Here is a 15,820-nt window from a genome sequence, read left to right on the forward strand (position 1 = left end):
TTCACGAGTGAGGGACGAATGGAACGTGAGATTGACGGGCGGATCGGTGCGGCATCTGCAGTGTTGCGAGCTCTGCACCGACCCGTCGCTGTGAAGAAGGAGCTGAGCCAGAAGGTGAAGCTCTCTATTTACTGGTCAATCTACATTCCCATCCTCACCTATGGTCACGAGTTGTGGGTAGTGACCGAAAGAACGAGATCGCGAATACAAGCGGCCGAAATGGGTTTCCTCCGCAGGGTGTCTGGGCTCTCCCTTAGAGATAGGGTGAGAAACTCAGTCATCCGGGAGGGGCTCGGAGTAGAACTGCTGCTCCTCCGCGTTGAGAGGAGTCAGATGAGGTGGCTCGGGCATCTGGTTAGGATGCCCCCTGGACGCCTCCCTGGTGAGGTGTTCCAGGCACGTCCCACTGGGAGGAGACCCCGGGGAAGACCCAGGACACGTTGGAGAGACTATGTCTCTCGGCTGGCCTGGGAACGCCTCGGGGTCCCCCCAGAAGAGCTGGAGGAAGTGGCCGGGGACAGGGATGTCTGAGTTTTTCTGTTAAAGCTGCGGCCCCTGCGACCTGACCCTCGGATAAGCGGCAGATGATGGATGGATGGATGGAATAACAAAACAAGATTTAAAAAAAAAACACAAAGCAGTGGGGAAGGCACGGTTAAAATTTCCAAAACTTACAATGTATGTATTGGGATGTTGTGTTTGTACCCTGGCAATAGCTGAGCTGACGGAATTACATTCAGTGTCAGCAGGCAACACAGGTTATCTCTCTCAGACAATCTGGACAGAAACTCATAGTCTGCAGTTCGTTTGGGCTACACCCCTTTAAAAGAAACGTGTCCAAGACTACCTCATCTATCGTTAACTGCAATCCCTCCTCGTTTTGTTATTACTACTCTTCTTGCAATGTTTTTCTGCCTGTTTAGTCTGGGAGCCAGGTAGAGATTGTGGAGTCTGGAAAATGTTCCTGCAGCTATGTTTTGGTAAAACATACCATATTGCATTCTCGAAATTCCTGCTGTATCCTTATCAGTGTGACAAGCACATAATTTTATCTGCCTGTGATCTCAGTTATAAGTTAGTTAGTTAGTTACAATCTCAGTTATGATTAGGGGAAGAAATAATTTAAACTTCCTCCTGTTTGTTCCTCCTGCTCTACAACTGGAATATCTCCCATTCAACTCATTTGGATTTATATTTTCTAGGTCACATTCCAGGAATTTCTTGGACTTTGGAAGCTAATCAGCTGCTCACTGATGTAAACAATTTTACCATTGGCATGGTTATGGATTGTATACATACACACGTGGACAAAATTGTTGGTACCCCTCAGTTAAAGAAGGAAAAACCCACAATTCTCACTGAAAGCACTTGAAACCTACAAAAGTAACAATAAATAAAAATTAATTGAAAATTGAATAATCAAAAGCCATTACTTTTGAAATGTTGATTAACATAATTATTTAAAAAAAATAATGAAATAGGGCTGGACAAAAATGATGGTACCTCTATAAAAGATTGAAAACTATTTGACCAGAGTGACATGATTAACTCAGGTGTGTCCTTTAATTGACATCACAGGTGTTTCCAAACTCATAATCAGTCAGTCTGCCTATTTAAAGGGAGACAAGTAGTTACTCTGCTGTTTGGTGAAAAGGTGTGTACCACACTGAACATGGACAACAGAAAGCGGAGGAGAGAATTGTCCCAGGACATCTGAAAAGAAATTATAGACAAACAGCTTAAAGGTGCAGGCCATAAGACCATCTCTAAACAGCTTAAAGTTCCTGTGACAACAGTGGCTCATATTATTCAGAAGTTCAAGACCCACGGGACAGTAGCCAACCTCCCTGGACGTGGCTGCAAGAGGAAAATTGATGACAGATTGAAGAGACAGATCGTTCGAATTGTATCCAAAGAGCCCAGGACAACCTCCAAAGAAATTAAAGGTGAACTCCAAGGCCAAGGTACATCAGTGTCAGATCGCACCAGTCGTCATTGTTTGAGCCAAAGTGGACTTCATGGGAGACGACCAAGGAGGACACCACTGCTGAAAAAAAATCATAAAAAAGCGAGACTGGAATTTGCAAAAATGCATGTTGACAAGCCACAAAGCTTCTGGGAGAATGTCCTTTGGACAGATGAGACCAAACTGGAGCTTTTTGGTAAGGCACATCAACTCTATGTTCATAGACTCAAAAACCAAGCATACGAAGAAAAGAACACTGTCCCTACGGTGAAACATGGAGGAGGCTCAGCAATGTTTTGGGGCTGCTTTGCTGCATCTGGCACAGGGTGTCTTGAATGTGTGCAAGGTAAAATGAAATCTGACGACTATCAAGGCATTCTGGAGAGAAATGTGCTGCCTAGTGTCAGAAAGCTTGGTCTCAGTCGCAGGTCTTCCAACAGGACAACAATCCAAAACACACAGCCAAAAACACCCAAGAATGGCTGAGAGAAAAGCGTTGGACTATTCTAAAGTGGCCTTCCATGAGCCCAGATCTGAATCCCATTGAACATCTGTGGAAGGAGCTGAAACATGCCATTTGGAGAAGACACCCATCAAACCTGAGACAACTGGAGCAGTTTGCTCATGAGGAGTGGGCCAAAATACCTGTTGACAGCTGCAGAACGCTCATTGACAAATACAGAAATCGCAGTGACTGCCTCAAAAGGTTGTGCAACAAAATATTAAGTTATGGGTACCATCATTTTTGTCCAGCCCTATTTCATTAGTTTTTTAAAAAAATAATTATGTTAATCAACAATTCAAAAGCAATGGCTGATTTTGATTATTCAATTTTCAATACATTTTTATTTGTTACTTTCAAGGGCTTTCAGTGAGAATTGTGGGTTTTTCGTTCTTTAACTGAGGGGTACCAACAATTTTGTCCACGTGTGTACATGATTTCAATAAGTCTTGCACCATGCTTGGGCTTAAACATAACAAAATTTGGCTGTTATAGCACATGATGGACAATAATGGTTTAAGATTTAAGAGACTTTGCACAGTTGTACAGTGTACACAAGCACAACGAAACTGGGGCACAGTTTTCCTCCGGGTGCAAACATGTAATGAATAATAAAATAACTAATTAAGTTAATTAGGTTTTAGATAGTGCTAGATGAACAGGGCTATTGGCTTCTGGAAGAAAAATTTATCTGACCGTCTGGAGATTGAGAATGATTAGCTGGATAGGATCAAAAGATGGATTTATCCAACAGTCTCTATTCCTCCAGCTACAAAAAATATCTGCTCATTTTGGAATTTGATACCAGAAACATATTTTAAACAAGTCAGAATAGTACATGTTTACAACTGTGCTGCATTACAGTATTGTTTAATAAGCCCTTGGAACTGGTGAGATGAGATGCATTGGTTTAGTATTCAAAATCTTTTCCAGTTCTTGCTTGATAATGGCATGACTAGGGTGAATACACAAATTAACATGCATGGACTAAGTATTATAAACAAAACTTTCTTCAAGTTTAATTCTCGCCAGTCATGTCTAAATAATCTTCGAATGCAAAGTCCACATTTCAAGGAAAAAAATACTTCTTGTGAGAAAAGTTTCATAGCTTATTGTATCTGGAATAGCCTGTCAAATGCCACATCTTTCCTAACTGCAGTTTGATAAATGCCCAACTTTGCATCAAATCATCTGTTTCATCTAGCCATCACTGCAATAACCATTTTCTGCATCTATTACAAATAAAACTCTTTCAGTTAAACTTGTTCATGTGGGCATGAGAATTTTAAGACTTGCAAGTATCGGGTTTTGGAAAGAATACTTTTTTTCAATCTCTATTTTAAATGTACTGCACATATATAATGTTTTCTAGCCTTATTGGACACTTGAAGCTTTTTTACTCTACAGGTCCCATTCACACACAGCAATTCTTGGTTTATATTTTTTTCCGTTTGTTTTGTTTTTCAGTTTATGCAGCGCTTTTTGAGTATCATACACACACTCCCATAAAATTAATGCATCTGCGGCAATGTAGGGTTCACTGTCTTGCCTAAAGGTTCTGCAGAACGAACACCAAAGAAAACACCCTCTTCTGTGTCTCTTTGCATTACAAGCATCTGAACAAATGACACAACACTTCAAGATGCTAAAATGATGTGGTATGATCTATGTCTGTGCAAGAAGAAATAGTTTGACATTGCAGAATGTCACTAAGGACAAATCAGTACCCTGTAATAAAATGAGATGCTGAATACACATGTGTAAGTCAAGTCAATATATAATTACAGTACAAATTGGCCATCTCTTTGGACGACCATTCTTGTAACTGTTTATAGGCACAGTGTCACAGATAGGTGCCTAGCCAGCTCACAAACAGGACCCAAGAGCAGACGCAGACACAGAGTGTTAGAGTTAAGATTAATTTTATGTACAGAACATATGTTGCTGAAAGCCAGGGGAGGATCCGGGTGGTCAGGGAACACTGAGAGAGGAGGGAGATGGTTATTGGGAATCCAAAATGATAGAATGTCCAGACAAGGTGAATGAATAGTTCTTACGGAGTGCACAAGGATTTCCAGAGTGGAGGGGAGGATGCTAGCTGTGGTGCAGTGGCCCTGAGGGCAAGCATGCAGGTAAGTGACGCAGGAAGGTTTTGTGAACTCCACAGTGAATGCTAGTCCTTAGCATGGGAATCCAGAGCAAGAAAAACGACAATGGTATCAGTACTGAGGAACACAGGAAGGTAAGCACCAGAAGGAACACTTTGGTTAAAATGCTTGACTTTGGTGAGGTTGAGCAGGTTTTTCCAGGAAGTAAGGGGCAAGGTCTGGTTCAGCTCCTGCGCTCTCACCTGATTCTCATCTGCTACTGACTTTTAAGCAGTTCTCATCTCAACCAGGTTTTTGAATTACTGCAGAATGTTGAACATCTGTCTATTTCTTCCCAGGAACTCTTCCACCACTCAAATCTCCAGCTCTGCCTTCAGCCAGCCATGGCGTTCTGTCTGTGCTAGTCATCCACAACGCTTCCTTCTCCACCCTGGAACACTTCTCTTATTCCAGTGTTCACTAGTCTTTTCTCGTTCTCCACGCTCTTTTTCCAGAGTCTCTAAGATTTTCTGCGTCATTGGACTACTACCAAGATAAACCTTCCATCTTATCTTTCTCTGGACTAGCCCAATCGGTGTCTTCTCTGCCTGTGGAAGATCCCGAGGCAAAAAGACAGAGCCCACCAGTAGAGGCAGGATTATTGGTGGGCGGAATGCAGAATGAAACTCCTTCTCTTTTGTGTTTTCCTGCTTATATTGGAGCGATTGTTATTTTGATATTTGTCATAGCCACACTTCTTCCTGTTTTTTGGAAGAAGTGTGTTAGAAATAATTTTCATAGCCTGTATTTATTTCTCTTTCTTGGAGACTTGAGTCTTAATAAAGACTGTTCTTTGAAATAACCCTGCATCTGCGTCCTGTGTCTAGCCCGCTCGTTACAGAAATTGTCTGGCTATATAGTTACTCTAGATGGCAATTCCTTGGGTTCTAGAACTACAGTGAGGAACCTAAAATCTTTTGACCAGAATTTATAATTCAACTCGCATATAAAACAGGTTTCTAGGACTTCCATCTTTCACCTTAGTAATATTGCCAAAATTAAGAATATCCTCTCTCATAGTGATGAAGAAAAACTAGTCCATGCACTTCAAGATTGGACTAGTGTAATTCTTTATTTTTGGGCTGTCCCATAAATTCTCTGAAAGCCTCCAGTTGTTACAAAATGCTGGTGCCACGGGAGACGGAAGATTGGATTGAAGAAAAATTTCAGTGTAATCTGTTGGTTTCTTTAGCTAGGAAATTGTTTTTGAATTGGCTCTGTTAGTATGTATTGAACGATTTTGAATTTAGTTAATTGGATTTGATTGGAGTATGATTACAATGAACTGGACTCTAATTGGCTTGAATAGGACTATTATTGAAGTGCCGTGAGATGACATTTGTTGTAATTTGGCACTATATAAATAAAACTGAAATTAATTGAATTGAAAAATGCTAAGAAGTTAAACTTCCACCAAGCCCGTTGGTACCTGTTTTTTGGTCGTTTCACTTTCTCCATCACTTACTGTCCAGGCTCCCCTAATGTCAAACTAGACATCTTATCCCTACAGTTTGCTTCTGTGGAGAAACCAGAGGAACCAGCACGGATTCTCCCCTCAATCTGCCAGGTGGGTGGCGTCACTTGGCAGAACGAGGGCCATATCCACTAAGGCTTAGTCTCTGACCAGGATCCTGGTGGTGGACCCCCCAGTTGTTGATTCGTCCCTACTGCAGTCTGCTCTGTCGTCCTCCAGTGGGTTCATAACTCTGAGTTTTCTTTTCACCCAGTATTCACCATTCCATCACTCTCCTCCAACGATGTTTCTGGTGACCGTCTCTGGAGGCCGACACCAGGGAGTATGTCTCTGTCTGTTCCACATGCGCCAGGAATAAGAGTAGCAATGGACCACCATCAGGTCTCCTGCAGCCTCTGGAGGTCCCTGGTTGGCCCTGGTCTCACTTCTTGTTGGACTTTGTCATGGGATTGCTGTCCTTGCAAGGTAAAACCACTATTCTCGCCATCATCGACCATATTTCTAAAGCTGCCCACTTCATCCTACTAGATAAATCTGATAAAAGAAAAAACAGTAACAGAAAGAAGCTTTTATGGGAATTCACCTGTATTAATATACACTTTTGCTTAACTTTTTTAACATATAGATGCAAACAATTAAACATTGGAGCAAGTACATGGACTATACATACATGGCTAAATCAAGTTACAACTGTATTATCTAGGTTAGTTGGATTAGTTCTATTTGGAGACATTCAGTTTCGCACAATTATGATCAGACTAGCGTGTTAGCATGCAAACTCTGGTTTTGGTCATCCCAACACAATGATTGTTTAAATACTGATTACTGAAAAGCTGCTATGTTTTTGTATTTTGATTAGACTGATTTGGACAGGACCTTTTTTAAAGAAAGATTGCACTAGAACTACCTTCTTGTTCCAATGAAGTTCAGAATAGGAAAGTGACCCCAACCATTTGCTCTAAGCTATGTTTAGCTGTTTCTATTTTGAAAGCTGTGAAAAAATGACGCTCCATGTGGAGTGAATGAAGCAGTCTCCCACTGTATCATTTCTTTTCTGCTTCACGTCAAGACTTTTGGAAATGTTTCAGCCTCTTGTGTGATATTCATCTTTTTGAGTGACATCGTCAGCTAAAAATAATGTCAGGGCACAGCAGTGAATCAGAGGACAGCGGCAACTGCGGTGGTAAGGACAGGGAAATGTACAAGCCATGTTCTCCTTCTGACCTTCTCTCAGCTAAGTTAACTATTGTTGTTGGAGACACACTATTCTCTGAAGAGAAAATGCTTCTTGTTCAGAGCAGTGACTATTTCCAAGCAATGTACCGCTCTGGAATGAAGGAATGTCATCAAGACAAAATCCACCTTCAATGTCTGGGAGCTCGAGGCTTCCTTATTGTCTTAGCCGTTTTACACAGTGAAATTCCAAGTCTGGATGAGGATGACATTGTTGAGGCCATAGAATGTGCTGCTTTTTTACAGGTGACACCACTCACAAAGCATCTTATCAACCTCATTGATGCTGAAAACTGTTTGCTGATGTATCACACTGCTGCAATATTCGGGCTCATGGATCTTTACCATGCTGCTGCACTCTTCATTCGAGACATGTATGGTGAACTGGAGGCTGAGGTCCATAAAACCTTACCATCAGAGCTGATCTCTCACATAGAGTCTTTGACACCGAGTGTTTTTGTGGCTGTAGGGACCCATGTGACATGTGGTGTGGATGAAAGTGTGCATAATGCCTCCAGAACCGTTTGCTACCTAGATGAAACTAGGAATAATTGGAAAGTGCTAACAGATCTTCCCCTAGAGGCCAGCACTTCTATGGCTGGGGTGACTGTTCTAGACAACAAACTCTACATTATCGGAGGAGTTCATGGAGTCCATAAACAAGTCGTGGAGTCTTGTTTCTGCTACTGTGTTGAAAACAACAGCTGGACCAGGATTCCCAGTCTTGCACAGCTGCGCTATAATCTAACCCTTATGGGTGTAGATGATTGTCTTTATGCCATTGGAGGAGAATATGAGCGAACAGTGATGTCCTCTGTGGAAATATACAACATAAAGATGGGGAGGTGGACGTTTGCTGCTCACTTACCTCGACCGGCAACAGGAGTGGCATGCACCAAAACCATGGGCAGGATGTTTGTGTGTTTATGGAGGCCAATGGAGACCACAGAGATCTATGAGTACATCTCAATAAAAGATAAGTGGCAGCTCGTTACCACACTGATCAGGAACCAGAGCTATGGCCACTGCATGGTCGGCCACAGAGACAACCTCTACATAATAAGAAATGGCCCATCTGATGACTTCCTTAGATGCTTGATGGACTGCTATGATCTGACCTCTGGTCAGTGGTCGTCTCTGCCAGGACACTTTGCTAACAGCAAAGGTTTGCTGTTCACAGCTGTGGTGAGAGGTGACTCTGTGTTCACTCTTAACAGAAACATGACTCTAGAATACATAGTTGACCGTAAAAGCTGGAAATCCAGGCGTCAGATGAAGGGTTTCCCCAGAAGTGGTTCATTGTGGACATTCTTGCTTCGGCTTTCAGATGCTCACATGTTGCAGCTGTAATTTCTTTTGGCGGGATTCATTAGATAATAAACTCAGACATGCTGTTTCAACAAACCTGTGCTTGTATAACTGTAATGAATTATTCTTTACAGTTCTGTTTGTATGAAAATGTAATAATGTATAGACTGTTCTCACATTCTTCAAGAGACTAGATCAATGATGTGTTCTTTCAAATGAAAGAAAAGTATTAGTTACCATTAAACAAAAAACATGAAATGTATTAAAAACAATGCTGTTGTGAGTAAATTAAATTTAAAAAAGTGTACTTATTCAGCATAAGTTTAAACTAGCAATCATACACCTTCAGGATCATCTCTTGTGCAGGACACTACAACAAATTCACATCAATGGTAACATTAGCAAATTAGGTCTTTATCAAAAAAAAAAAAGAATTTGACTATGTATAACTGGATGCTCTAAAGTATCAATAGAATGTCTTCAATACACGTTGTATAACTGCCAGGGTGTCTCTGCCTGCTGCTGCTGGCACCAGTGTTTGTTTCCATTGTTTACAGTGAAATCCAGTGTTTGGGGATGTGGCTCAGAGCTTCTCTCTCCTGCAGCAGCCTGTTTCCTGTTGGCAAAGAGTGGTCACAATGAAGATGATGATGGAGGATTGCGACAGGCAGAACCAGGTACCATGGTTAGCTAGGCAGGACTCCAGCAGCAGGCAGCAAGACTGGGTCAGGACACAGCTCTCAGGCCAGCACTTTACTCCAACTCCCCAGCTTGAGTCTGAGAGTGCAGTCAGAGCTCTGACACTGTGATGGTTCTATCTGAAGCCAGTAATCAGGTTATCAATACTTGACCACTGAATAGGAAGGAGTTCAGAACTCTTTGCACAAACTCATTAACAAATTATCATCATTTAATAGTTTCAGTTTCAGTTTGTTTGTTTTTTTCAGAAAAACCTACCTAGAATAAAATAGCAACAGATTTTCTATGCATTTTCTGCATTTTTACCCTGTGCTGTAATATCTACAAACATTCTCTCAAGTACTTTACATAATTTCAAAGTACTTTTCATTTACTTTTTTTTAGATTGAATTCAGACCTTCTTGACATATTTACTAACCCATTTTGCCTTGAAAATCAAGTGACTTGAAAACACCAATACTTGACAATAATCAGCTATATAATGTCCCTATGAGACCAAATGTTTTAGTTTGAATACCTAGTATTCAATCCCATCGTCAAAAAAATTTATTTGTTCATTATTCACTGCTTTGTAGCTGGCAGTCTGTCACAAGTGGAAACACCAGGTTCCAGTTAGATGAGTAATACTTTTCTGCTATTTGTAACTTTTGTTGTCATTCAACACTATCGTTTGCTACTATTGGTAGTTGTTCCATTTGCATTACCTCAACGTTGAGATTAGTCTAATCATTTTCATGTGTGGTCACTAGAGATTTTCAGGAGAAAGTGCAAACAATTTGGCCCAGACTTTTTGTGCAGTTGTTGTTCAAACAAACACATCACAACAGGAGACACTGCTGGAGATGCCCTTTCCTTGCTAGAGATCTGAGGGAGGCCCTACAGGAGAACTGCTATCTGGATCGCACGGAAGGCAGTACATAATGCAGAAATTAGGTAGTAAATAAAAGGAATACTTAATGAGTCAACTATATTTATTGCTGTATTTAAGTGACTGAATCTCGACATAAAAAGCAACATAGCTTTTGTAGTTTTAGTTCACTGTGTATTCTGTAAATACGATCTTATTTGAATATATGGGATCTTTTTGTCACATCCATCTAAATCAAAATCAGAAGGCTGTTGTGAACGGTCAGGGTTTTCCCCAGAAAACTTGCAAAGCCTGGTGGTAAGGCCGCTAAAAGCCCACCGGCGGCACACCTGTTTTTGTAAAAAAAAAAAATGTTAAAGGTTGGCAGGAATTTTTAAATTATGACAATTATGAGTTATTGTAAGACATTTATTAGCTATACTTATTTACATTTGTTTTGGCTACAGGCTCAGGTCAGTTGGGATGACAAGCAACTTCTGATCTCTGTGTTTGCATACATGTGTTGTTATCCAGCCACTGCAGATGAAGTAGGTAAGTCTAAATACAGACTTACACACATTCACACAGAACAGATGGTCTGAAGTGGTGATGTCATTTTTGTCATGGTCTTGTTTACCCAGCAACAACCCCTGACACCAAGGACATAACTACCATAGAGGACACCGAGGTCGTGTTCTCTGTAGTTTTATTTATTTATTTATTTTTGCTTTAATTGTGGTGATTTTATATTTGAAGAGCCAAGACTGTTTAATAAAACAGTGGCTCAGTTTGAGCATACGTGCTGTGCGTCATCAACAACATGCACTTTCGCTAAGGTAACTACCACAGACAAGTCGGACGCTGATGTTGTTAGTGTTATTGAGTCAGTCAGTCACACCTGTCACTGGAAGAGGAGCACATCAAGCTAAAAATGTAGGTGGAGAGCATTTTAAGTGGTAGATGACTGTCAGAAAAAAAAAAGCATTTTAATGTGGAGATGTTTTTATTGCAGCCCAGCGTACAACTTGGATAGCAAGGAAACATGAATCAAAGTTTAATTTTGGTTAACTCCGTCAGTACCGGTCGTCTATCAATTTCCACCGGTTGAGTGAACATTCATTTTGCATTTTGCACATTAAATCTCAGTTAGAAGAGGGATGAGTAGCCTACATGCTGTACTGGTTAAACTGCAGTTGAGGGAAAGGTAAATATCTGAGAAAAAACTGCTAATCAAGAATTTTTCAATCAATTTGGAGTTTGGTTTAAGTTAAAACATTAAACAAAATAGCACCATAGCATTATTAGCCCTTTTTTATGTTATGTGAACTATATACCCAAATATAAAATTTGATGTTCATAGCAAACCAAAAAGCAAAGCAAAAGAGTTTCAGTGTCGCACACCTCTGAAACAGTAAACGTAGCATCAAGTGAAGTTGAAGCTTGGCAGAGATAATGAGAAAAGGAGCTGGATATCCTTTGAAAGTGACATAGAGTTCTCCTGGTTTTTTGTTTGTTGTGTGTATGTGTTTCTGTTTGGTAATGTTACACAATGTATACACTCTCAAGCACAGAATACAAAGGATTTTTTTCCATATAATATCCCCTTGGCCGAGTCAAGTTGTAGACCAACTCAGTTGTGCATGTAACCATGATAAATAAAGATTTAAGTGTGCACTTGAGTGTGGTGTTATCATCAATGCTGACTGAAGCTGATAAGTATCCAAGTACAGTTGATTGCAGTCATTTGACAGGGGACTGAATATTGATAAAATATTTAATTTCTCTCTGCACTCAGAAACCAGGTGTTAAGGGTTTTTTTGTGTTTTGAGTGTATATTTCAAGATACCATTGTGTTATCTTCTTAACCCTCTCTCTCTCTCTATGAACCATAGTTGGGAGCTGGTTTAACGTTTTGGCTTGTTGCTGGTAATTGGCGTTTTAGAGTCCGGGCAAAAGTGTGGGAAGGAAGGAGGATCGAGAGTCTTTCATGCAAAACCGCACATTTAATTCCTTTTCTTAGCAAAGGCAGAACACAACACCAGACCTGGTCAAATTCTTTCTGGACACTGCTGCGGACTAAACACTTCGGCATTAACAGGAGCTAGCTTTCATGCATACATCTTCCTGTTTACCTTTCTGCACCTGCACGTCACACACACGCACTGAACCACTGTCAAGGGACACTTGAGTGACAGCAATATCCCAGTGTATCAACCTAGAGTGAAACATGGCCTGGGAATACTTCAGCCTGGGAAAACTGTTATTCTAAATTAATACTATCTAGTGTTCTCCTGACTGGTGACCTTGGAATTTGAGGCCTCAGTGTATATTAGGCTAAAAGAAAACAGAAAAACAGGCAGTAAAAGGAGTAACTGTTATGAGATTTTGTGCATAAATTGCTTTGGATTACAGACATAAAGCAGGTAGCTTATAATCGATAATTTTTTACAACAGCACAGCATCAAATGATAATGTCAAAACAACATGACAACAATATTAAAGAGAAGTGACAAGAAGTCAGGAAAAAGCCTGGAATACATCGTCCCTTTGTTCAGTCAGAAGGCAGCCCAAGGGACAGATGGATATTTCAGTGCTGACAGACAGCCAGACAGCAACACTTTGTTGGTGCGCACTCAGGCATGTAACAACAACCATCTGCCCCTCCTTAGTCTCCTCAGAGGTTAAAAGTCATGAATGAAATGGTGTTGGAGACTGGAAACTGACTGCAGTAATTTAGATTTGCATCACATCTTATATATAACCTGCACATATCACAGATTTTCTATTCTTTTAAGTCCCACTATGTTAGAAAATTCACTCACAGACAACGACTTGAAACCAAGAAATTACTCACCTGACCTGTCTGGCCTTGACATTTATATAATGATAATAAGCAGACTTTTCAGACACATTATTACAGTTTTTACTCTTTGTTAGTGTTTTAAAAAGTTGAAAGTTAGGATTAGGATAGGATTTTGTTTTTTATAACCACTGTAGGACTCAAAATATTAATGGATTTTCTCTGAATCAGTAGTAAGATGAGCTGTTACTCTAATTATAAGTTCCATAGCTAATATATAGTATGTAAGTGAGAGTCTACTATCATAAAACATAAGCACTCTTCGTGGAAACGGTCTAAGTCAGCACTTAAACCTTCTTTAAATAGTTTTTACACAGAAAGGTGGTATACTCTCAGATGGTGACATTTAGTGTGTTATCGTTTTGGTGAATTAAAGGAACAAATCTATGGAATTAGAAACAGAGTGTTCAGATGAACCTTTTTCACAATGAATACATTTTGACATGCCACGCAAGAAATGCCAAGATGTATTAATGATGACTGCATGTCACTTGGTGGAACATCCAGCTGCTGTTGTTGCTGGTTTATTGTCAACTTTACTGGGGTAAAGGTTTGTAGGAATTGTTAATGTGATTCACTGCACTTGAGCCTTTACTTTTTAAAAAAGTCTGGGGATGCCTTTAAGTTTGGCATAGGTTTAAAAGGTATCTCATAAATCTCACCTTCAAATGGTGTTGATTCCAGACGTGAAATATTTCAAAATTGTATCCACTCTCAATAACTGCAGTTCTTCCAAGCTGAACATCAGGGTCTTTGCTTTTTTGTAAATACAAAAAGCTAAATTTTTTATGTAAAGGTTAAAAAGGCTGAATAGCTGAAACTCATAAAATAAAGAGTCAGAACAAAATTAGTTTCTGAGATTAAAATCAGATGCAATCCTCAGTGTGGACTGAAGGGATATAGAGATGTTTTGTCATTCTATGAACATTTTAGCTAATCTTTGCTTTAGGGGTTGACTTGCTGTACCTTTCTCCTCTAAAATGTCTTCTAAATATTCTATCAAAGATGTGCTTATCATGGTATTTTCTTTTATGTATCCTGACCGCTTCTTTTTACTGTCTTCAACTTTTCACTCACCTCACCTCAGTTGCACTTCATCCACTTGCTGTTATTGTGCAACTGCAGGCTCTCATTTAGCATAACCCCTGTCAAACCTGGGTCATGACATTTGGGCACTTTTACATACACAACACAAGCTGTAAAAGTGGGCCCAGCTCTGTCAACTTAGAGATAATACAGTTATTAAGAGGTGATACAGAGCTCTTAAATACTTGTAAGAATATTTTCAACAGCTTTTTGTGGTGAGAATCTAGCATACAAAAGTGGTCAAACATTCCAGCAAGTCAATGAGACACTGGTAGATAGTTATGTAAAGATAAAAAAAGAATAGCAGCTACAGGAAATAAAGCAAACATCTGAGGTCATTGGTGTAGCGACTTAATTTTCTCCACAGATGAGCATTAGAACTAATTATTGTTGTATTGTCATTTTTAATTTTTTTTTTATTCCTTTGGACATTTTATAAATAAAACAAAGTAGCTATTAGACATTTATACTTCTAGTAGAAGAATCCTCAAACTTTTTTATTTTTTTATTTTAACACATATACAACATCTTGTAGAAGTACAATGAACAGTGCAAAAAAGAAATAAATACACAGAGGACATGAATGTAAATAAAAGTCAAACAGCAGTGCAAGGCTAATAAAAAAGTATTTAAAACAAAAGGAATTTAGATGCATTTGAGGTAATTATTTTGGCACACTCAGATTTAAGATGTTTCAATGAGGAGTAATAAAGTTTAAATTAATCTAAAAAATTATCAAAATTTGGGGCAGAGTTTCTCCACTTACAACAATGAATATGGTATTTGGCAAGCAAGAAAACAATATATATCAGATGTTTTACTGTCGAGGTCATTAAAGTAATACAAGAAATGGTTTATGATAAACTCTGGAATGTTTGCTATTGTCAAGGATAGCCAGTCTCTAATGTACCTCAAAAATGTATTAGAGATGGGGCAAGTGAAAAAGAGATGTTCTAAGGATTCAGTCGGACAAGCACAAAAGGCACAACTCGCCAGATCAAATTTAAATCGTCTATGTAAAAAAAAAAAATCAGCCACCGGATAGATTCTATGACAGATTTTAAAGTGAGACTCTTTGACCTTAGGTGGAACTGGCCATTCTGCTGCTGGTGTCATTCTGTTATAATCATATCAGTTAAGTTGCAGCCACCTACTATTAATTTGGGTAAAGTTGAAGTGACACTAGAGTAGATTAAAGTGTTTTAGATCGGATGGATCAGAGCAATAGGAATAGAAATCTAGGGGTAATATTGGACTCAGACCTTTAACAGCCACATTAAATCAATAACATCAGCAGCTTTGTACCATCTAAAAAACATTGCCAGAATCAAAGGAAAAGTGTCTAAACCAGACTTAGAAAGACTAATCCATGCGTTTGTCTCCAGCAGGTTAGACTACTGTAACGGCCTGCTCACTGGGCTCTAAACAGGCTGTAATACAGCTGCAGTACATCCAGAACTCTACTGCTCAAGTCCTGAACCAGGAAATACGACCATGTTAGTCCAGTGCTTAGGTCTCTGCACTGGCTTCCTGTCACTCAAAGTACAAAAGTACATCTCTGACATGTTAGAGCCATATGAACCAACTCGGACTCTGAGAACCTCAGGGAGGGGTCTCCTGCTGGTGCCCAGAGTCAGGACTAAACAAGGTGAGGCTGCATTTCAGTTTAATGCTCCTAAAATCTGGAACAGTCTTCCA

General features: G+C 39.7%; 1 protein-coding gene across 1 annotated transcript; it reads left to right on the forward strand.

Moving 5' to 3' along the window:
• Positions 1–7,224: 7,224 nt before the first annotated feature.
• On the forward strand, positions 7,225–8,676 carry kbtbd13b (kelch repeat and BTB domain containing 13b). Its single transcript, XM_072385275.1, has one exon. It carries the CDS (start codon positions 7,227–7,229, stop codon positions 8,670–8,672), a length of 1,446 nt encoding a protein of 481 aa, XP_072241376.1. The 5' UTR covers positions 7,225–7,226; the 3' UTR covers positions 8,673–8,676.
• Positions 8,677–15,820: the final 7,144 nt, after the last annotated feature.

This window comes from Leuresthes tenuis, unplaced genomic scaffold (genome assembly GCF_036924035.1).
Source record: "Leuresthes tenuis unplaced genomic scaffold, fLeuTen1.0.hap1 SCAF_5, whole genome shotgun sequence".
Classification (NCBI taxonomy): domain Eukaryota; kingdom Metazoa; phylum Chordata; class Actinopteri; order Atheriniformes; family Atherinopsidae; genus Leuresthes; species Leuresthes tenuis.

Bases quoted from the DNA above. Each gene is read 5' to 3' on its own strand.
- kbtbd13b (XM_072385275.1), top strand. From the start codon at position 7,227: ATGTCAGGGCACAGCAGTGAATCAGAGGACAGCGGCAACTGCGGTGGT.